Raw genomic sequence first — 21,846 nt, 5'->3', positions numbered from 1 at the left:
GAGACCATGCATTAACAGTCCATTTTCCACTGTTCAAACACAATAAGGATGCATAACTTATTGCAGAACAACCTTGTAGAAGGAAATAAAAAAAATCTTATATTTTTAGCTTGAAATCACTATTTTCACGACAAAAAAAATGTATACATTTTCTTTATTTATCCTGCATCCTACACATTTACATACAAGGGCCTTTACACACTCTCCAGTTAATTTATAGTTTTTCACAGCTATTCTATTAGTCAGTATATTGAAGCATTGACAGTAATAGAAACCACATAACCTCTTTGTATTAATTGTACAAAATTGCCACACAATGTATAATATACATGTTGCAAAAAGGATGTTTCAAGCTGCAAGCATTACTGAGCTGAAACCAGCTTCTTACAATAATAAAGTATTTGGAAACCTTGAATGCAGCTTTTCTAATATCATGCCACATTCCTCATGACCAGCTAAAACGATCAAAGTTATTAATAGTTATTACATAGTTTAATAAGTTGAAAATCATCCCTGTATTTTCACATCCCCAGCACGCAGAGCAAAGCTGGAGAAGAAATGCTCAGAGACAGACTCCGGCAACTGTGAAAAAGTGAGACTCAAGATTCTGTTTGTAAACTGTTGTACAAGTGTTTTCTGAAGACTTTGGAGTCTGTTCCATATCCAATGTTCCCCCCTTTTTTTTAGGGAAATGGCCAACTGAAGAACGAATACAGTAGCAGCAGACATACCTCTCTGTCAGAGGAGGAGGAGAACCTGGCAGTGCTCAGGCGGTGAGGGATCAACACTAACTCTTTCATCTGTAATCAAATTACACAGCAGATGGGCTGTGTGAAAAGGGTTATCTGGGGATCTAAAGCTCCGTGCAGCTATCTGAGTACACCAAACCCCTTACTTGATCTCTCTGCCTTTGCCTTTCTGCAGACATGTTATGAACGAGCTGCTGGAAACTGAGAGGGCTTACGTGGAGGAGCTGCTCTGTGTCTTACAGGTGTAGAATCACTCCACAGAAGGTTTTCTGCGCTCTCTGTTTTTCCTGCTCTGGGTATTTCATATTGTGCTTTTGTTGGTTTGTTTCAGGGATACGCCTCTGAGATGGATAATCCAGCAATGTCTCACCTTATCCCTGCGCCTTTGCAGAACAAAAAGGAGGTTTTGTTTGGCAACATGCCGGAAATTTACCACTTTCACAAAAGGTAACGGAGCGCCATCTGGTGGTCACTGATCATATCTGTCCTGTGTTGGACATCAAGGCCAATAAACACATTCAAAATCTTTTTTCTTTTTTTTTTTGTTTTACCAGAACTTTTCTGAGGGAGTTGGAGCAGTACACAGACTGCCCAGAGTTGGTTGGTAGATGCTTCTTAGAGAGGGTGAGTAAAGGGTGAGATAGCCGAGAGGCACACAACAAATTTTACTGAAGGAAGGGACTGTGCTGTACAAATCTTTTTCATTGCTTTCCCCTCAGATGACAGACCTGCAGATCTATGAGAAGTACTGTCACAACAAACCTCGCTCTGAGAGCCTGTGGAGGCAGTGCTCAGACTGCGCCTTCTTCCAGGTGAACAAATCAGCCGTCAGCACATTTGTGTTAGCCTAACCCATTTAACATTTCATTGCTTGGGGAAATAACAACCTCCCAAAAAATATTTTTAAAAACTCATTTGTATAAATACTTAAATTCAGTTGCCTAGTTACCAAAAATTGCAAACTGATTTTTCCAGCGTCCAGTGGGAAATTAAAAGCTATAATATTTGAAAAACACAGCATTATATAACAACTCAAGTTACCAAGTTAAACACATTTTTCAGTGAGATACAGTAGCTCAAAAGAGATTTACGCTCAGGTGGGCAGAGTAAAAAGGTGTTAATGTTTTATTTGACATCATTTTCTTTTTATTACATCAGGAATGCCAGAAAAAGCTGGAGCATAAACTGGGTTTAGATTCATATCTCCTGAAGCCGGTTCAGAGGATTACCAAGTACCAGCTGCTACTGAAGGTGTGAATCTATCTGTTGGCCACAAATCAAACAGACTCTACAACTGTTTTTTTTCTGTTTTCGTGTGGTTGCTATGAGCTGTTTCTTCGGTTTTTTCTAACTTCAGGAAATGCTGAAGTACAGTAAGGGCTGTGAAGGGGCTGATGACCTGCAGGATGCGCTGACCTCCATCGTGGGGATCCTCAAGGCTGTCAATGACTCCATGCACCTTATCGCCATTACAGGATTTGAGGTGAGACATTAAACAGGCGCAGAGTTTATCAGTCACCTAACAGATGCTTGGCATCCACTACATGGACTCTCAGAGCCACCATAACCTACAGTTTATAGTTAAATATCTAGAAGGGAAGAAATTTCACAAACTGGCCTGCTGCAAAGGTGCCCAAATATCTGTGAAGGCAGACTGAGACTGCATGGCTAGGTGCTTGATTTTATAGGCTACACCTGTGGCAATGGGACTGTTAACACCTGAATTCAAGGAATAACAGTTGCCAGCCAATACTTTAGTGTATGTCACTGACATGTCATGGACGTCAGATAGGTTCTGAGGTGAAATTGTTCTTTTAAATGATATAATAGAGCTTTTTACAATCCATGAAGCAAAACTGAAAGCTCTTTTTTTTTTTTAAAATCAAAATGTAAAATCAGTTCAAACAAAGACTCGAGTAAGAAAGTCTACATATTTTGTGATATTTAAAACATTAAAGAACTGCACTGCAACAACATATCTGTGGCCCAGATATGCAAATCTGTAACACTCAAAAATAATGTGCAAACTGTGAAAACTGTTGGGAGAAAAGAGCTGACATGATCCTTCGACTTCCTTGATGTCAAAGGATCAAGTGTTAACAGATCATTTGAGATATAAAGGTCCAGAAAGGTGAAACTCCTTTTGAATTCCACTGTTACTTTCATCTAGCAGATGGAAACATGATGATAAGTGACGTGAGAGCTTTGAAATTAGGATAAATTAGACAAGTGTTCTGCTCTTGCGCCTGTTAAAACTTGGCAGCCACTTACAAGTGTATATATAAATTATTTAGAAAGATATATTTGTCATAATCGTGACACTTCAGATAACTCTGGCATACAGCACAAAAGAGAGCTACATTTGGCATAAAGACTGAGGTGTGTGAAAGTCAAACTTGGGCATCTGTAAACTATTTTAGAGCATATCCAGCGTGTTTTTGTTTTTAAATTAAAGTATCTCTTCCCTTCAACCCATTCATTTCTCAGGGTAATCTGAGTGAGCTGGGTAAACTGCTTATGCAAGGGTCATTCAGTGTGTGGACCGAGCACAAGAAAGGCCATGCCAAGGTTAAGGATCTGGCCCGTTTCAAGCCCATGCAGAGACACCTCTTCCTCCACGAGAAGGCCCTGCTCTTCTGCAAGAGGAGAGAGGAGAACGGGGAAGGTTATGAGAAAGCTCCTTCATACAGCTTCAAGCAGTCCTTGAATGTGAGCCCATCTAAGGTTGCAAATTGCATTTGATTCTTTTTTTACTGATGTGGTAACAAAGATGCATATTTCTCTTCACTGTTTATTGAACAGATGAGAGCCGTGGGCATCACTGAGAATGCAAAAGGAGACAACAAAAAGTTTGAAATTTGGTGCAACTCCAGAGAAGAAGTCTATATTGTTCAGGTAAATAAACAAAGACTAATAAAGAACAACTACTGAGCAAATACTCTGATAATGGTTAGATTTTGAGGGGTGTACATCCTTTTTGTCTCAGGCACCAACGGCTGAAGTCAAAACCACTTGGGTAAATGAGATCAGGAAGGTCCTGACGACCCAGCTGGAGGAATGCAGAGGTACATTCATGTATTATGAAAGCCATTATGAAAGTTTTTCTATAACTTATGCCTTAGCTGAAGTGATGTTCCAGCATCGCTGTTTTTCTCTCATTTGTGTCATTCAGAAGCAAGCCAGCAGAGGGCACCAGATCAGGCCACCCATGCTCCACCTGTTCCCACTGGAACCGTAAGTCTCAGGTAAGTCCGAACTCCCCACCTCATTTACTTTCTCTCACTGGTGTTACGAACATTTTCCATGTGATTGCCCTTTGTAAACTTTTAATAATCTGGGCCAGTTCTTTCAGAAATTGTTGAAGCTTCTCATGTTGCTCTCTTTTCCACTTGCAGCCCATTCAAGACAGGCCAGAAGAGCATTAAAAAGGGAGAAGAGAAGAAAGCTGAGTCCTGCAGTCCTGATGTCAATTCCTCCTCTTCTGTAAAGGCTGCAGGGAAAGGTGAGTGAAGAGCGCACGAGGGATACCCGCCTTGTTTCTTGTTAAATTTTAACTGTAACATTTGCAATGCATGTGTTGCATCAACTCTGTTTTACCCTACCTCTGTGCTTTCCCACTTCTTATGATTGGTTCGTGTCTTAACTTCTCATTTCCCAATGAATCAAGTTCCATTTTCCCTCCGTATTGATTCCCTCTTAACCCAACTTACCTTCTTCCCTAATTCTTTTTGTCCGTCTGTCTTGTCTCCTTGCTTTCCGTCTGAGTCAGATGAGGGTGTGACAAGCCCGACCTCAGACAGAGCTGCTGTGGCTAAAAAGCGCTTTACTTTACAGGGCTTCAGTAACCTCAAAGCTCAGAAAGGTAACTGCAAGCCAGAGATTTTCCATTATCCACCTGATATGTCATCTTCTGCATCTGTGAAACAAAAAAAGGATTTTTCCATTTAGTGTGACGCAATACATTTTTGTTTAATCATCTTAAGACACTAATATTACATCAGTTAGAAGCTGGATCACTCTCATGTCTTTAGGACAAGAAATAATCAGGCTCAAGTGAGTTTGCAGGAAGTTATTGCTATAAATCATCATAGATCATATACAATTATGTTTTTAACCTATTTCCTGACTTTGTCACAACTTCTGGGTAAAGCTAACTTCTGACAGCACTCTTTTCACTTTTACCACAAAGACATGAGTGTGTGACTGTTGCTCAGTCTGGAGAAAGTATCTGGGGGATTTTATTAAAGCCTTTTAGTCAGAAATGCTGCATGCTTCCCTCCACAGAGCCCTCAAGTACTGATGACAAAAGTTTTACATTGCCCATGACAGTCTTCCCATCATCAGGTATCGCACAGCTCTAGACCCCAGTTTTATTTCATCCAATGTAATGGCATTTGCACAGTTGACATTTTGACTTTGTTAAGAAAAGCATGTGAATCTGAGCAGGTGTTGAAAGTTATGTCAGGGTAAACAGAATAAATCAGCATGCAGAATATCAGAACCACAGAAGTGCAAAAACCTTACACCTGCATACTGTAACATGTCAAAATGTCTCCCGTGAGCGGCCTCTGTGTTGCTGAAGCACTTTTTCTATGGCAGCAGCTTCTATTCTGAAATCTTGCAGAGTTCAGCTACTTTTTGCAGGTGCTGTTTTAGTTAGAGTTACTTTTCTACCTCTGTATTAGTTGACTTTTGTTTGTTTTATTAGTCTGAGCTGAGAAAGTGCTGTTTTCTATGCCTCCTTTATACCTTTCCTTCATTCCTTTCATGAAAATAGGCCTGTTGAATATTACTTTTTGATAATTATGTCTTTCTTGATTTAACTTTCAACCTCATCTCTTCTTTTTACTTTTTTTCCCCAGGATCTCCCACCAGCCCAGATCACAAGACGAAACGCCAGAGTGATCCCACACCATTTGGCTTTAAAGGTAATGTTCAGCCACTGCATAGCCTCCTTGCTGGGTTAGTTGTTTTCCATAATGCTTGAATACATCCAAGGTCTTACACAGGTTTGGTTGGCTGCAGCTACAGCAGGAAAAGTGACTAGCTGTGTTTCCATTGCCTCCTGTCCCTCAGATGCAGGTCCTCCAGCCCTCCACCTGACCAGAGCCAGGTGGTTCAGCACCTCTAGTCTCTTACAGACAAAGTGGAGAGGTATATTGGCACTAACCTGCCACAGCTGGCTGTGTCAGGGTGTTTCACTGCTATGAACCTTTTAAAGGCAGCGCGTTTGTCTTTTCCACATCCCCTTCAAGTGCAGAGAAAATCATAGAATACCCTCTGACACAGAGGCATGTTTGCCTGCCCACTTTATACCTCTGTTTGAAGAAAGTTTAAAATATGAAGTTGCATGCCAGTCTCCACCATCTTGGAGTTTTTCTGTAGTGCATAGTTGTGGATCTGATTGTGTAATCTGGGATTCCTGATTTTAGCCACTTTTGTTCTAACAATGGGGACCTTATCGTGGTTCTTCCATACTCATCACTCTCCCTTCAGGTCACGTACATGTTTGACAGTAGCTGAGGCTGAATGTTGCTGCAAACTAAGCACCTGTTTTGTTTTGTTTTTTGCCTCTTCTGTTCAGGCTGGAATAAAGCCTCCCTGTCACTCGATGCCTCAGGGGAACATGACGGCTACTCCAGCGCTGAAGATCCTCTTAACTCTGACCCAGAAGACGAAAATGGCAAGAAGCTGGTGAGTCGCTGTGTATGACTAACAGATGGCAGGCTTGTAATCACAGTGTTGGTGCTATGGTATCCAGTATTTATATCTAAGGTTACATTCAAAGTTTTCAGACATTTGATATCATTGTTGGTACCATAACACTGCCAGCAGAAATAGAATACACTTTTATGTCAGTGTTGCTCATAGCTTCAGACAACAGTGATGGAACGATTCCCAGTATTCGTGCTATATAGGGAGTGCAGAATTATTAGGCAAGTTGTATTTTTGAGGAATAATTTTATTATTGAACAACAACCATGTTCTCAATGAACCCAAAAAACTCATTAATATCAAAGCTGAATGTTTTTGGAAGTAGTTTTTAGTTTGCTTTTAGTTTTAGCTATTTTAGGGGGATATCTGTGTGTTCAGGTGACTATTACTGTGCATAATTATTAGGCAACTTAACAAAAAACAAATATATACCCATTTCAATTATTTATTTTTACCAGTGACACCAATATAACATCTCCACATTTACAAATATACATTTCTGACATTCAAAAACAAAACAAAAACAAATCAGCGACCAATATAGCCACCTTTCTTTGCAAGGACACTCAAAAGCCTGCCATCCATGGATTCTGTCAGTGTTTTGATCTGTTCACCATCAACATTGCGTGCAGCAGCAACCACAGCCTCCCAGACACTGTTCAGAGAGGTGTACTGTTTTCCCTCCTTGTAAATCTCACATTTGATGATGGACCACAGGTTCTCAATGGGGTTCAGATCAGGTGAACAAGGAGGCCATGTCATTAGTTTTTCTTCTTTTATACCCTTTCTTGCCAGCCACGCTGTGGAGTACTTGGACGCGTATGATGGAGCATTGTCCTGCATGAAAATCATGTTTTTCTTGAAGGATGCAGACTTCTTCCTGTACCACTGCTTGAAGAAGGTGTCTTCCAGAAACTGGCAGTAGGACTGGGAGTTGAGCTTGACTCCATCCTCAACCCGAAAAGGCCCCACAAGCTCATCTTTGATGATACCAGCCCAAACCAGTACTCCACCTCCACCTTGCTGGCGTCTGAGTCGGACTGGAGCTCTCTGCCCTTTACCAATCCAGCCACGGGCCCATCCATCTGGCCCATCAAGACTCACCCTCATTTCATCAGTCCATAAAACCTTAGAAAAATCCGTCTTGAGATATTTCTTGGCCCAGTCTTGACGTTTCAGCTTGTGTGTCTTGTTCAGTGGTGGTCGTCTTTCAGCCTTTCTTACCTTGGCCATGTCTCTGAGTATTGCACACCTTGTGCTTTTGGGCACTCCAGTGATGTTGCAGCTCTGAAATATGGCCAAACTGGTGGCAAGTGGCATCTTGGCAGCTGCACGCTTGACTTTTCTCAGTTCATGGGCAGTTATTTTGCGCCTTGGTTTTTCCACACGCTTCTTGCGACCCTGTTGACTATTTGAATGAAACGCTTGATTGTTCGATGATCACGCTTCAGAAGCTTTGCAATTTTGAGACTGCTGCATCCCTCTGCAAGATATCTCATTATTTTTGACTTTTCTGAGCCTGTCAAGTCCTTCTTTTGACCCATTTTGCCAAAGGAAAGGAAGTTGCCTAATGATTATGCACACCTGATATAGGGTGTTGATGTCATTAGACCACACCCCTTCTCATTACAGAGATGCACATCACCTAATATGCTTAATTGGTAGTAGGCTTTCGAGCCTATACAGCTTGGAGTAAGACAACATGCATGAAGAGGATGATGTGGACAAAATACTCATTTGCCTAATAATTCTGCACTCCCTGTATTATATAGGCCTTGTAATCAGAAGGTTGCCGGTTCGAGCCCCGGCTTGGACAGTCTCGGTCGTTGTGTCCTTGGGCAAGACACTTCACCCGTTGCCTACTGGTGGTGGTCAGAGGGCCCGGTGGCGCCAGTGTCCGGTAGCCTCGCCTCTGTCAGTGCGCCCAGGGTGGCTGTGGCTACAATGTAGCTTGCCATCACCAGTGTGTGAATGTGTGTGTGAATGGGTGGATGACTGCATATGTAGAGCGCTTTGGGGTCCTTAGGGACTATTAAAAGCGCTATATAAATACAGGCCATTTACCATATAATGTGTGCAAGTCTTTCTGCCATTGTAGAAAAGTATTGCTGTACACTTTAGTTAATAGTAACAGTTTAAAACTGTAACTTTATAAGTACTTGATAAAGTTGCCACTGTTGTGCTCGTAGGAGGAGGATGCTGCTTTCCAATACTGATAAATTCAGAAGAAAGACTTCCACAAACAGCTGAAAGCTTAAAGCTGATTTCAACTCTTGCTAACCTTTTGTCAAAACTCTGATATCAATTACTGCTGAGTCTTATTAATCTGAGCTGTCACAGAATGACTTCAGAACTGTCATAAAGCCATTACTTTCTAATAGATCTAAAACTGTAGTGTAAAGTGAAGAAGAGACAATTCAACACGCATGAAACATGATTTTGGAGGTTTGGAAGAGCCTATGGTAACTGAAGGCATGCAATTGTTTTTTGTATTGTGTGACATTAATGGAAATCCATTTATGGAATTATCTTAACGTGTTACTCATGATCTGGAAAGATTGCTGAATTTCTCTTGAATCCGTCTCTTATCTTGACTATGAACAGTGTGCTGGAAAATACACCGTCAGGGCTGAGTATGAGATCGGTGGCGCTCAAGAGCTCTCTGTGAAGAGCGGAGATGTAGTGCAGCTGGTCAAGGAGGGGGACGATGGACAGTGGTGAGGTTACAACCTTATATTATCTATGTGAACTAATAAAAAAATCTATAATTTAGAAGCATTGGTTTAACTATACTTTTGTGTCTAGGCTTGTGCGTAACTTAAACACATCTAAGGAGGGTTGGATTCCTGCTGCTAATCTTATCAACCTCATTGGAAAATCAAAGTCTTGTCAGTCTCTCACCAGCTCAGGTATTCTAAGAAACAGTCCCAAATAAATCATGTCAAAATCCAACATGCATTTGTTACACATGCATTAACTCCTCAATGTGGCTGTGTTTCAAACAGAAGGCAGTGGCTCTGGGAACCTCAGCACATCATCTAGCTGCAGTGAGACCTACACAAGCTTCTCTGATATCAAACCCTGAAAATACTCTGCACTTTCTTCATCATCAAACTGCCATCATTCCTACATCATGTGGCTATCTGTACCGTTTTGCCAGCATATGTAATCATGAATTTTGTCAATTTTCCACAGAAAACAGAAGTTACAAAGGTAACTATAGTTTTATGAATTCTAGGATCACTGCCGGTGGCAGTAAACAAAATGTCTCCTCATAGTCTGCACGTGTTGAAATCTTATATAAACAAAATCATATGCATGATGTGTAGGCTACCTGTGCATATGCACTATAAATAACTTGGTAGGCTACATATGAGCTCTATGAAACTTCTCATGCTGAAATTTTCCAAGTGACCAGCATGACTGGCAATCATCTTGGGTTTCACAGAACCACAGTCATCAAACTTCTGTACTGTTTTACTTCTTCCTTACTGCCAGTGGCAGTAAACAAAGTGGATGACTTAAAGCAGCATCAAGAGGAACAGACAACTTCTAGTCAACCAGTGGCTGGTAACGTGAATCCACAGGCTGACAGAACCTCACAAATGTACAGGGTGTTCCCCAAGATGCCGCTGCACAGATTACACAGATGGGACACCCCACATTGCTCTCCAGGAGGTGGCCGCACCCCTGGTTGAGTGACAGACGACACCTGAAGAATGCAGGCACATCTGCTATTCCATATGCCTGTTTCATCATGTTTACAGCTCAGTGGGAATGCCCCAGTATGAACACATCTTTTCTCTTGTTCTTTTCATTATAAGAAATCAAAGACAGGTCCCATGTTGCAGTGCCCCCCATGTCCCAATGTTCAAGGTCCTAGCACACCTGCCATAATAGGAAAAGACCAGCAGAGCTTCAGCTCTTCCAAAAAGCTCTTCTTCTGAGTTGCCAATAGCAAATACAAACCAGCCACACCTTTAAGAGGGCAAAGACTGCACTCTGACAATGACAGTCTGAATGACAACCTCCTACCCCTTACTCCAAGGGATGCTTACCTCCTGAACATAGATTATAGATCATTAATTATCAACCTAAAGAACAATTAACCAAGAAAAAACACCGGGCTGACAGCATGAAAATCAACGGGGCTGGGCTACCAGGGGGTATTTCCATCACATTTTAGCATATAGGATCTCACCCTGTGTGGCATATGAGGAGACATATTTGCTGTGTTTTCCTGCCATTGGCAGTCATGAGTTAATGAAACAAAACTGCATTTTTATTTAATTTTTCTAACCTCTCACATACACTGCACATTCAGAATGTTATACATTTACTGTGAAGGAACAAAACACATGCATATGGTAATTTCACTGTATAGATCTGTCATGGAGACAGAAGATCCACGTGCTGATAATGTAATAGATGTATGAATGGGCCAGCAGGACTGATCTCAGCAAATGCATCTATTTATGCTCACACTAAAAGCGGGGAGAGGTTAGTGGACAACAGCTGTCTTTGTGTTCACATGCACTAATTTCTTCAGGAGTTCATATTTTAACTCTGAATGAGAAAGAGGGCAATGTCCACTTTCTTTAGCTTGAATGAATTTTTCCTGAGAGCCAACTCTCTGTCCACTTTAAAAAAAAAAAAAAAAAGTTTATTTATTTGTATGAAGCACCCACAGATATTCATCCACTCTTTAATTTTATTGTTGTCTGTAAACTCTCCTCCTGTCTGCTGTCAGTCTGTCATTAGAAACCTGTTCTGTCACCAGCTCTCCAGAGTTTGTGTGTGTGAGCTTTTGTCCTTTTGCTTTTGTCTCTGATAGCCTGGTCAAACTCTTTGTGCATTTTCATATATGCTACAGTTTTACAAATGTATCCATGTGAATAATGGGAGATCACTGTATAGGCTAACTTATTCCCAGCAGAGGGAAAATGTTTGGAATGTAGATATTGTTTATTAATATGTGTCTGTCATGTTTGTTAAAGGAGATGCTATATTGTACATTAAGTATGGTGATGTCACTGCTTTGTGACTTGTCCAGTTTTGTTTTGTTTTTTACATAAATGACTTGTGACAATTCACTTACTGTCTCTCTCTCTCTCTCGGTGCTGAGATGTAATCTGAAGCCTTCTGCTTTTGATTTCTGAGTCATCCTGAAACATTTCTGTAACCAGCTGTTTCTCAAAGAGCTGTGGTCGTAGGCTAACAACAAAAAGCGAGAAACGAAACTGAAACAAATTAACGGGTTGCCAGGTCTTTTCATAGCTTTCCCCCCAATAAATAAATAAATCAAACAAACAAACAAACAAACAAAAAATCGTAGTAAGGAACTAACATACCCCTTTCATTGAAATGTGGTATTTGAGAGAGACACACACACACACACACACATACACACTCTCTCTCTCTCTATTTACGGCTTTTGGAACCCCATAAGAAACTTTTCTAAAATAGTATTAAGGATCATTTCCTTAGATAGACAATGGGTTGAACCGTGAACTAATATAGGTTGCAATGTAGGTTGCTTTTGCCTCCACTTTTTTTCCCCAGCCAGAGAACATTTTTATTACTAATTTTTTTTTTTTTAAACTTTAAAAAATACAAAATATTGTATTATTATCGATTAATATCATAGCTCTATATTCACCGGAAATAATAAGCCGACAATGAATCTTATTTGGTGAGCAGCCAAAGGTTAGTTAGTTTTTTTTTTTCTTGTCGGGTATTAAAGTGAAGGTAACCTAAAAAATAGTTATCCAAAGAAGATGGTTATTAGTCGCAATTTCGCATCAGTTTCTCTCTCCGTCGATTGAAATGCGTTTCCATGCGGTGGTGACTGAAAGGAGGATGTTTCTGATAGAACCTGGCAACCCCAAAGAAATGGGCGGCGAAGTAGATAAGAAATCGTTTTTGAACAGCAGCGCTGATTCAACATGGACGCATGCGAGCAAGCCTGATAGAAAAAGTGGAAGCGGTGTGTTTGTCGGTAAAAAATGAGCAATAGCAGAGTGGCCTGCATACTTTGTCAGCGATCCGAAGAGACGAAGATTACCGGAACCTTGTCGACTAAAGATGAAGTCACGGCTCACCAGAACTGCCTGGTAAATACAAGCACGCTTCTTTTGTTCTTCGTCTTTATTTCGTGTGTAACGACGAGGACTTGATTCACCGCTCAGTGCAGCGGTTAAGTCCACAACGTAACTGTGGACAAGAAGTGTGGAAAAGTTATAAAAATAACGCACACGAGTAATTTTTCCTGACGCCTTTAATTTCCTTATAGGCTACCACCTTTGATAAACGTACAAATTGATTCATGCATATAAACTTTCCAGCAGTTTAAAGATGAGTTCTGTTGCAATTGCTGTAACATTAAAATGCGACGATTAACACTAATCGGCACAGTTTGTGCCGTATATGCTTCTAATGGCATCACAGTGGATACAGATGAAGGTGGTACGTTCTTAAAAAGCAGGAAAACACTGCCATAACTGATTTCCAAGGGTTCCATGTAGTTCTGCTGTCCTCCTGGATCCTCTTAAAGCTATTTTTGTCAGTGTCACTGAGACTTTTTATGTGGACAAATAAAAGATATAGAAAAGTCATTTTGCCAAAAACTGATTGCAGCTTCTACCTTGTGGCTCAAGATGACTTTATATTATTCATGAGGGATACTTTTTTTTTTTGGCAAATACTGGAAATCTGTTTTTGGTAGGCAATCGCTTTTTGGCCCAGCAGCATCAAAAGGCCTGAAAGACCACAGAAGACAACTAAAGTGTGTGATCACACAAATTCTTTCTTTGGTTGAGAGAAAAAAAACAACTTGATAACATGTAAACAAGTAAGTTGGCGTAGTATTGTCTAGAGACTCCTTCATGAATGGAGATGCAGACGGTTTACGAGGTGCACACCGCGGTTTACACTCAAGAACATGAAGGTCAGATTAGACTTTGCCAGAAAAAAGTCAGCAAAAGAGCCTTCACATCGTGAGCTGAAGCATACTACATTATCTATGTTTTGTTGTGAGCATGGCCAGCACTAGTGTTTACTGATGATGGGATTGCCGATAGACGCGGCAGGATAAACGGTGAAGAGTACAGAGCTACAGTCTCAGCTCAGATTCAGCCAAATGCTGCCAAAGTGATTGTACAGCCCTTCTCAGAGTGAATGAATAATGACCCAAAGTGTTCTGCCAAAGCAGTATACTTAGTGTCAAGTCAGTCACCTGATCTCAGCCTGAAGACACAGCCACGCACAAGGTGTCTGCACTCAAGGCTTAGCAGAGGATCTTAACCGAGGAAACATGACATTTGGTGGCTAGTTTATGAATTTTAAGTATTGGCTTACTTAGTCTAATAAACCAAATCTATTATTTTAACTGATTATATCTAAGTGTACAGCCATGTTTTTATTACTTTTTTTTAAAAAAAAAAATACACTTCAAGAGGGGACACGTGCACAAGCACTTGCATTTACACATACTTACCTGGATTACCTTAACCTCTTTTGAGTTGCTTTAGGACAAATGCCATATTTATGAACTCACAAGTTTAGGGTAGATGTAGCTCAGGAGGTAGAGCAGGCCATCTACTAATCTGAAGGTTGGTGGTTCAATCCCTGGGTTCAATCGCGGTTCCTCCAGTCCAAGTCCAGGGCCCAATTGCTTCAATGTGTCCCCTGAAGTGTCAATGTTGGATAGAAAGTACTTAAGCATAGAAGAAAAGTGCTTGGGCGAATGAGTCATGCTGCATAAAGTGCTTTGAGTGGTAAGGTGGAGTAGAAAAGCCCTCTATAAGAACCAGTCCATTTACCGTTTTTCTACTTCATGCTCATTTATGTCCTTCACGTGAATTTCGTGTTGTTTGTTATTTCCAGTTATTTTCTGCTGGCATCTTTTGCCGGGATTCACCAAAGTACGATGACCTGTTTGGCTTCTCGGTGGGGGATGTGCTGAATGAGGTGAAACGAGGAAGCAAGCTGGTAAATATATATTAGAAATTGTGTGATTTAAAGTATAGCGCGCACTGGGAGCAATGTTTAAATGTCTTACTCCTTTGTTTGCTTTAGACCTGTAACCACTGTAAGAAAAGGGGAGCCACTGCTGGGTGTGAAGTCAAACGCTGCAAAAAGTCCTACCATTACCCGTGTGCTCTTAAAGAGGGAGCGACGACTATTGAAGATGATGACCATGGGCGCTATGTGTCAGTTTAACAGATCTGCTTAATTGCCTGTCGAAAAAGATATTCAGTTATCCTAAAAATAAAAACTCCTGCTGTGCACTGCTTGGGACAATTGTAGTTGTCTAAAAATGTGTTTTATGTGTTTTTCTAACAGGATATACTGCTCATCTCACTCTGAGCAGCAAACACGTAAGTTTTGAATTTTTATCCTTTATTTATTCAGTGTATGACAGACTTTGATTTTAATTTTTATTTCTCATGACCAGAAAAAAGCGCTTCCACAAATGAGTTTGCCTCTTCCACCAAAAAGCCCAGAACCTCCAAAAAACTCAAAAACTCCCCAAACCCCAACGCACCCGGACCATCTAAGGTTAGATTTATGGATTTACTAAAACAGACTTTTGGGGGGGAGAGGCCCCCCATCTCTCTCTAGCAGCTTGATCCTGCAGTTTTGGGTTTGTTGTTGTTTTTGTGTGTGTGGTTTTTTTTTTTTTAGTAATTTCAACAAAAGGCCAAATTTTGCTATGTGAAGCAATGTAGCATGGATCGCAAGAATGCACAGATGGTAGTTGATTGACTAAGATTTGCTAACAATGCACTAACTGATAAACACAGACTCGAACAGTTAATTTCTGTAGTTAACCAAATGGGTCAAAATTAGTAGATCCCATGAGGAATTAAGCAAAATAACAGTGTAAGCGCAGACTTTACACATGCATGTCTGTGCGATTTCCTACATCAGCAGTTGGGGTGCTGAACATACTCGAGTCAGACTCAGTCAAAGACATGACCACAAGTCTGATGATACCATTACAAAATCAATCATCAATTCAGCCTTATTTGTGTATCACCAAAGGACAACAACGTTCACTTTAGAGTATTTTATATTGTAAGGTAAAAGTGTGTACAGTAACACATAAGCAAGCATTTGGTGACGGTGAGAAGGAAAAACTCCCTTTTAACAGGAAGAAACCTCCACCAGTGGAATGGAGCCAGAGATTATCATCATTAACCTGCGAGCTATGTGGTGCATTTGTGTGTGCGTTCTCCTCTGTTATAAATAACCAATCCGTTTTGTTTTCATGAGGTATGTTGCCTAACCTGTGAGAAGAGAGAAGGTAATATCAGCTTGGAAAGTTTGTCTAATAGCATTGTTATGTGAGTATTTACAAACATCTTTTCCCCCCCTTTTTTGACTTATTTGTCTGTGGTTTAATTTTTCTGTTTTTTTTATTTTTATGTATCACATTGTAATTAGCAGATGTGTGTTTTTAGGTCATATTGTGACAAACATGCTCCTGCGTCACTTAAGAAGAACACCGACGGTAAGTGTTGCTCAGAGAGATTGACATTTACTATGAAGTCGTTATTTTTTCCATTGTGCCAAATACTAAATTGCTTTGTAATTGGCAGGAGAAGGTACTGCAGCTGGATCCTCTGTACACAGCTATGACTCCAGCTCATCTAACAGTACAATGTGTAGTTCTTCCAAGGTGTTGTTCACAGTCACTTAAAGTTTTTTAGTTCTATTTTCAAGTTTGCTTGTTATTTTTACAGTTTTTTGTCTTTGCTTTTTAAACAGAGACAGTTGAGTGACTGTGACAAGTAAGTATGGGATGCTCGCTATGTCTTGAACAATAATTTTACGTTCAGAATTTTGGCTAGAATATCACCCTTATATCTAATATGGTAGCTTAAATGCTCATTTTAAAAGTCTGTACAGTTCGATCCATCGTTCGTTCTTACTTTAAACAACTTCACACTTAAAACCCCAGTTGTTGGTTTTTTTTCACCCACAAAACAAGTCAGGAACTCAAGTGGGTCTATATAGTCTTAAGTCATTGCTCATTTCTTTATATTTTGCTAGGAAATGGGAAATAGGCCCATTTTAGACCCGCAATATTGGATAAGGAAAAGAGAATGAATAGCTGGAAATGTCAATGTATTCTACAGGAATAATTCTCCAGGCTTCTTGCCAATCAGAAACCTTCCAGGTGGTATTGTATGGTGGATGAAAATCTGCCTTTTCTAGATTTATGTTCCATCGTTTTTGGCAAAATCCCCAACGCCACTGGCTGAAATGCAGCCACAAATTATGACCGACCTACACCAGATCAGTGTAGACTGCCCCTCTCTCCTGACCTCCTCCAAACATACTGGACAACATTTTACCAATTTGAATTCATTACTCCATAAGACCTGTTAATTTCCTTCCTGTTTCGCATCATTAATAATGGCTTTTTGATAGCCACACTGAAACCATTTCTGATGACGCTTTAGTGAACAATAGATGGATCATCTGGACCAGATGCATCTCTCAGGTCTTGATGTGACGTGACATGTTTGCAACAGGCAGCTAGTAACAAAGTGCCTGAAAATACAATTTCCAATGGGTTCACTGGTTTATCCCTTAAGGTAAGTGCACTTTTTAAGCTTGAATGATTCATAGATCAGTGTTAAGGGGTTTAACAAACAAAAGAAACATTCAACTGAAAATGCCCAGGTTTAAGGACTGGACTGGAAACGAGCGATAAAGCAACCAAAACTTTGAAAGACTTCAGAAAGCCTGGAGAGCTATTGCTCAAGATCACTTTAAAAAAATAACAACAAACAACAAAATAACATTTCTGCTTGACAATATAAAGAAATGAGAAGAGCAAATTGTGTCCTGTTGGTTACAATAAAAATGGTGCAAACCTTGCAAACAGCTGTGATGATTCCTTACCTTTGTTACAGGCGGGAGGAGACCCTCTTGAAACCTAAGCTTCGCCGGAAGAGGAGACTCTCCGATTCTTCAAATTCAGGTCAACCCCGTTGCAAGGGAAGAAAATGTAACCTCTGTGGGCTTATCACTCTAGCTAACAAACCCCTTTCTTTTATCTTATATATATAGTTGACAATGACAATAACACTCCAATGGATATATACGCCCCATTAGAGTCTGATATAGATGAAAATGCAAACTCCGTCCCAGAGCTCGAAGTACGCCTAATCATTCATCAATTCTTCAATAACATCACTGTATGCTGAATATGTCTAATAATTTGAAGTCTCATCTTTGTCCTGTCACGTGTTGATTTCTCTTCTCGTGATGGCAGACTGTGCCTGAGGTTATCAGGTAGGTTTTGCTAGTTTTGGAGGGGTTTCTGCAGGGGGGGGGGGGGGGGGGGGTCTCACTAATATTTGTAATTCTAAATTATATGTATATAAAATTATGAAAAGTTGTCCAGAGTTAACCAGTAAAGCTAATTACCTGCAAGTTTCAGTAAACTGCAGCCTATCAAAGCACCACCAAAAGGCACAAACATGTGTTATGAATGCAATTATCCCCTATGAAAGCTTAGTTTTTCCCCAAAGGGCTTTTGCATACATACTTTTTCTTTTCTTGGTCTGTAAAAAATGTCAGCAGAGGGTCGTTTTTTGAAATTATATTCTCCACTTTACAGAAGAGACACTTCAGGACTCTTGAGTCCTGCTGTGTCTTTATCAGGTAAGCAGTTGTTGATTCAGTGTGTATAGTTTGCTAAATATTTTTTTAAAGATATAAATATTTATTTTTTCAAACTCCTCTTGTCTGGTTCTTTTAGGAAATCGCATTGAGGATGAATTTAATGATGAAGACGACACAATCATAGAATCAGTGAGTTCTCTGATATTGTGTTAATCGTTGTCTTTAGCAGCTATAAATGGTCTTTTTTTTGTTATACATTTAATGTTTGGTAATTTAGAACTATGAAGATTTGGTCTTCTATATATATCTCTATATCTCTCTCTCTCTTTATTTATCTCTCTCTCTCTATCTATGGATAGATATAGATATAGAGAAATATATATAGATTTTGTCACTAAAGGAAATCCCTCTTTTTTGCATGGGATTCATATGAGGTGTGATGAGATGTGTTTTCTTTGTCTTCTGAGGATGCTGAGTCAGAGAGTCTGCTGCTTCCCGTAAAGATCTGCATACAGACCCAGTCACTTACAATGTCAGCTGGTGAACTCTCACCTCAGACTGAATCTGCTCCACCTGAAGATGTTCTGGTTAATGCAGATGTAGAGCCGGTCGTAGATGAACACGAGGGTAAGGTTTCTCCTCCTGGGACTGATCAAATGTTTTATAAGAACAAAGAGCTTTGATAATGATTACACAGCAGTTAGGCAAAACTTTTATCTGACTATAAAGACACCTGCATAGTACGGAAGAGGATTAGGGCCACTGGGGGGGGGGAAAAATGGGCACGTCTTTTTTTTTCTTTTTTCTTCTTTTCCTGAATTCTGAGAAAAAAGTCAGAATTCTGACTTTTTTCTCAGAATTCTGAAAAAAACATCATTTTGATGAACAAGTCTGACTTTTTTCTCAGATTTTTTTTTTCCAGTGTCCCTAATCCTCTTCCGTAGTATAGTCTGGGTGGGCTACTATAGGGAACAAGAATTGCCTCTGAAAGTTGATGCATTTGAATTTGAAAAATGGGACGTTTAAGGACTTGATGGCTATGAATTGCAGTTACAACAGCCATAGGCTATATATAAAAGAAGGAAGTAGCTTTGTGGTGTAAAAAGGACTATCCTGATTGCAAAAAAAGAGGAATATAAAATTTGTTTTCTAGAACTTTAAGCACTTCTTGGTGAGTTTATGATCTCAGCAAGTAGTTTAACACAATTGCACATCTATGGGATCTGCTGACAAAATGAGACCCATCCATGAGGCCCTGCCTTGCAGCTTAAACGAGCTGCTACTGTCATATTAGTTCTTGATACCTCAGGAAACCTGCTGAGGGCTTGTGGAATCCCTGCCTTGACAGCTCAAAGGTGTTACTGTGGCACAAAGCAGATCTAATATTAAGGCAGGTGATTTTAATCTTGTGGCTGATTAATCTTTATGATTTTTATGAATGAGAAAGAAGTCGCGCTACGAGAGTATTTCACATTTATAAAACGCAAAGTGAAGGTTATGTGCAAGCTTTGTTTGAAAAAGCACACAATGAAATTATTAAGACACATTCACTGAAAAACGTAGAAAGAAGAAATGTGCCATGTCAAACACTTATCTAGAAAGCTTAGGAAGTTGCTGTTGCATGAAATGTGTAGATTTTTTAAGAATCAGACAGGAGTAAGGGTTTTGAAATGATAAAAAGATGGGATTACTTATAGAACTAACTCTCTTCTTAGGGTCCAGTCCCAAGCAGAACGCTGTCCAAACCCCGGGTCAACTCACCGGTGGATCCTCTGTCTCACCCCCTCCCTCTCCTGGCCAGTCCAAATCTCCCCCTCCATACTTCACCTCCCTGAAGTCTCATACTTCACCTCCCTGCACTAGCTCGGCCACAGCCCTGGCTCCGCCTGAATGCGCCAGTGTATCCATTAACTCCTCCTCTTCCTCTCCTGTGGCACTTCCCTCAAGTCCAGAGCCCAAAATTGACTCCAGCAGCTTCTGGAAAAGCTGTAATGCAGCAGGATGTACAGAGGCCATCTTCACTGACTTCCTTGATGGGATGAAAAATATCTCCAGCAAAATCCAGTCAGATCAGGCCAGCCAGGAGGGTAAGGGTGCATGACACTTATGAGACTCTGTCTGACCTTTTTTAATGTTTTAAACTGGGGATTGTGAAAATTTTATTTTTTTCTCCACAGAATATGATCTTGCACTGTCGGTGATGGCAGCTTCTGGAAAATTGTCAGAATTTGTGGCTAAGCAGCAAGAAGGTAAAGTACACAGTACTGCTCTAGGGGTGTGGTATTAGTTGGCCGATTAACAGAAGTTAATATCTGCTTCATTGATAGCATTTCAAGAGGTTTCAACAGATGACCTATAGATACTCATAGCATTTACAATACCATGGAAACTGTGTGTATTGATATATTCTGTAATTCAATGAGAAAAAAATGAAACAGCAGTGGTCAGTGGAAACCAAAATCTACAACCATATAAGGGCATAATTCAAATATCAAGTTAATAAAGTTAAAAATTGCAATGACAGGCTGATCCAACTTCTGTCCTAATGTGGCTGATTAGACACCATCTGACATCTGGGCACGATTATTAGACACTGGGGTTTGTGTCACTGAGCTCCTGGACACTTTGCAGAGATATATGGCAGGACCAGATGCACCTCTCAAGTCCTTTGCCAGGTCTTTGATTGGGGTTTTTTTCTTAATGATGTGACTTTCAGATACTGTTCATCTTCTGCAGGTTGTTTTTTTCCCCTTAAAGCCTGCAACAGTTTTTGTCCTCCACTAGTCACGTTTCTGCAAATCTATTAAGGACACAGTGCACAGCATTACTGAAATGCCAATTTTCCAGCTAAAAGCTCTTTGGGAACTATTTCAGAAGTTTGGGGGAAAAAAAACATACTGTAGAAATAATTGCTATTAAGTCGTTTTACTTTTTGTTGTTTTATTTTTAAAAGATGTTTCTCCTTTTTTATTGTAATCACTAAATGACAGTTCACTGTGGTTACAGAGCTACAGAAAAAACAAATGGAACTGCAGAAGGCAGCGGCAGCGATGAAAGATGTCGTCTCAGCACTGAGAAAATGAGCTGATGAGCAGCTACTGAGTGTTAGCTATTAAAGCTAGGTTCTTTTGTCTGTGATTACATTTTATAAAAAATTTTTATACTTTTATATGGAGTAGGCCTTAATATGAATGATATTTTAGCTGAGTGATTAACTGAAATGATTCAAGTTTTTTTTTGTTTGTTTTGCTGTATTTGAGTTACTAAAAATGTTTGTTTTTTTGGAATTCAAGACTGTTCTTTTTTTTCTATATTATTGTACAATACAAAGATTTATATCAAACTATATCCCACAAGATTCTTAAACTGTAAAAAAAAAAAAAAACACTGAAAAAGGTTTACCATATAATGTTTAAGGAATTTCTATGTTCATAGTGTCTGTTTTTTCTTATGTTATTTATCAAAGAGGAGTTTTAAAAAGTAAAATGTTTTAAGACGGTAATGACAGTATGCCAGAGATGTGTTGGATTAATCACTTGAAGTTAAGTTACTTGAGCAGTTTTATATTTTTTTTTTCCCATACTCTGATCATTTTATATTTTTCATTTTTGCAGAAAGTGTTAACATGTTCTAGTTTACTGGCACCCCAAAGAAAAACCTGATGTGCTGTTTTTCTGACTTTACTATGATTTAAAAAAACAAAAAAAAACAAAAACAGTTTTCTTTCTCCATTTTGTCTCAT

General features: G+C 39.8%; 2 protein-coding genes across 14 annotated transcripts in view; both read left to right on the top strand.

Annotated features, from left to right (window-relative positions):
- Positions 1–11,557, top strand: part of mcf2lb (mcf.2 cell line derived transforming sequence-like b) — a 49,338-nt gene extending 37,781 nt beyond the window's left edge. For 5 of the 13 annotated variants that reach the window (XM_076874794.1, XM_076874793.1, XM_076874795.1 and 2 more), the window contains exons 14-34: positions 534–592; positions 688–773; positions 925–991; positions 1,081–1,196; positions 1,304–1,373; positions 1,469–1,561; positions 1,908–2,000; positions 2,107–2,232; positions 3,237–3,458; positions 3,552–3,644; positions 3,736–3,814; positions 3,889–3,994; positions 4,145–4,251; positions 4,519–4,611; positions 5,034–5,093; positions 5,612–5,677; positions 5,826–5,903; positions 6,334–6,443; positions 9,069–9,181; positions 9,270–9,373; positions 9,470–11,557. In XM_076874794.1, coding sequence (XP_076730909.1) covers positions 534–592; positions 688–773; positions 925–991; positions 1,081–1,196; positions 1,304–1,373; positions 1,469–1,561; positions 1,908–2,000; positions 2,107–2,232; positions 3,237–3,458; positions 3,552–3,644; positions 3,736–3,814; positions 3,889–3,994; positions 4,145–4,251; positions 4,519–4,611; positions 5,034–5,093; positions 5,612–5,677; positions 5,826–5,903; positions 6,334–6,443; positions 9,069–9,181; positions 9,270–9,373; positions 9,470–9,549 — 2,021 coding nt within the window. In that variant the 3' untranslated portion in view covers positions 9,550–11,557. The remainder of the gene's footprint in view (positions 1–533; positions 593–687; positions 774–924; positions 992–1,080; positions 1,197–1,303; positions 1,374–1,468; positions 1,562–1,907; positions 2,001–2,106; positions 2,233–3,236; positions 3,459–3,551; positions 3,645–3,735; positions 3,815–3,888; positions 3,995–4,144; positions 4,252–4,518; positions 4,612–5,033; positions 5,094–5,611; positions 5,678–5,825; positions 5,904–6,333; positions 6,444–9,068; positions 9,182–9,269; positions 9,374–9,469) is intronic. The other 8 variants (XM_024805504.2, XM_076874788.1, XM_076874786.1 and 5 more) reach the window with 8 other exon arrangements.
- Positions 11,558–12,341: 784 nt separating this feature from the next.
- phf11 (PHD finger protein 11) lies at positions 12,342–21,819 on the top strand. Its single transcript, XM_014410181.3, has 18 exons — positions 12,342–12,577; positions 14,349–14,453; positions 14,541–14,674; positions 14,808–14,842; positions 14,920–15,023; positions 15,741–15,811; positions 15,929–15,978; positions 16,067–16,146; positions 16,236–16,258; positions 17,390–17,457; positions 17,547–17,635; positions 17,752–17,771; positions 18,100–18,143; positions 18,241–18,293; positions 18,572–18,731; positions 19,820–20,191; positions 20,282–20,353; positions 21,111–21,819. Exons 1-18 carry the CDS (start codon positions 12,470–12,472, stop codon positions 21,185–21,187), a joined length of 1,665 nt encoding a protein of 554 aa, XP_014265667.3. The 5' UTR covers positions 12,342–12,469; the 3' UTR covers positions 21,188–21,819.
- The last annotated feature ends 27 nt before the right edge of the window (positions 21,820–21,846 follow it).

Source organism: Maylandia zebra, linkage group LG16 (genome assembly GCF_041146795.1).
Source record: "Maylandia zebra isolate NMK-2024a linkage group LG16, Mzebra_GT3a, whole genome shotgun sequence".
Classification (NCBI taxonomy): domain Eukaryota; kingdom Metazoa; phylum Chordata; class Actinopteri; order Cichliformes; family Cichlidae; genus Maylandia; species Maylandia zebra.
This window is presented reverse-complemented; position numbering and strand designations above follow the sequence as displayed.

Coding starts and splice junctions, on each gene's coding strand:
- phf11 (XM_014410181.3), top strand. CDS start 12,470: ATGAGCAATAGCAGAGTGGCCTGCATACTTTGTCAGCGATCCGAAGAG. Junction 14,454..14,540: donor TGAAACGAGGAAGCAAGCTG/GTAAATATATAT, acceptor TGTTTGCTTTAG/ACCTGTAACCACTGTAAGAA. Junction 17,636..17,751: donor ACTCCGTCCCAGAGCTCGAA/GTACGCCTAATC, acceptor TCGTGATGGCAG/ACTGTGCCTGAGGTTATCAG.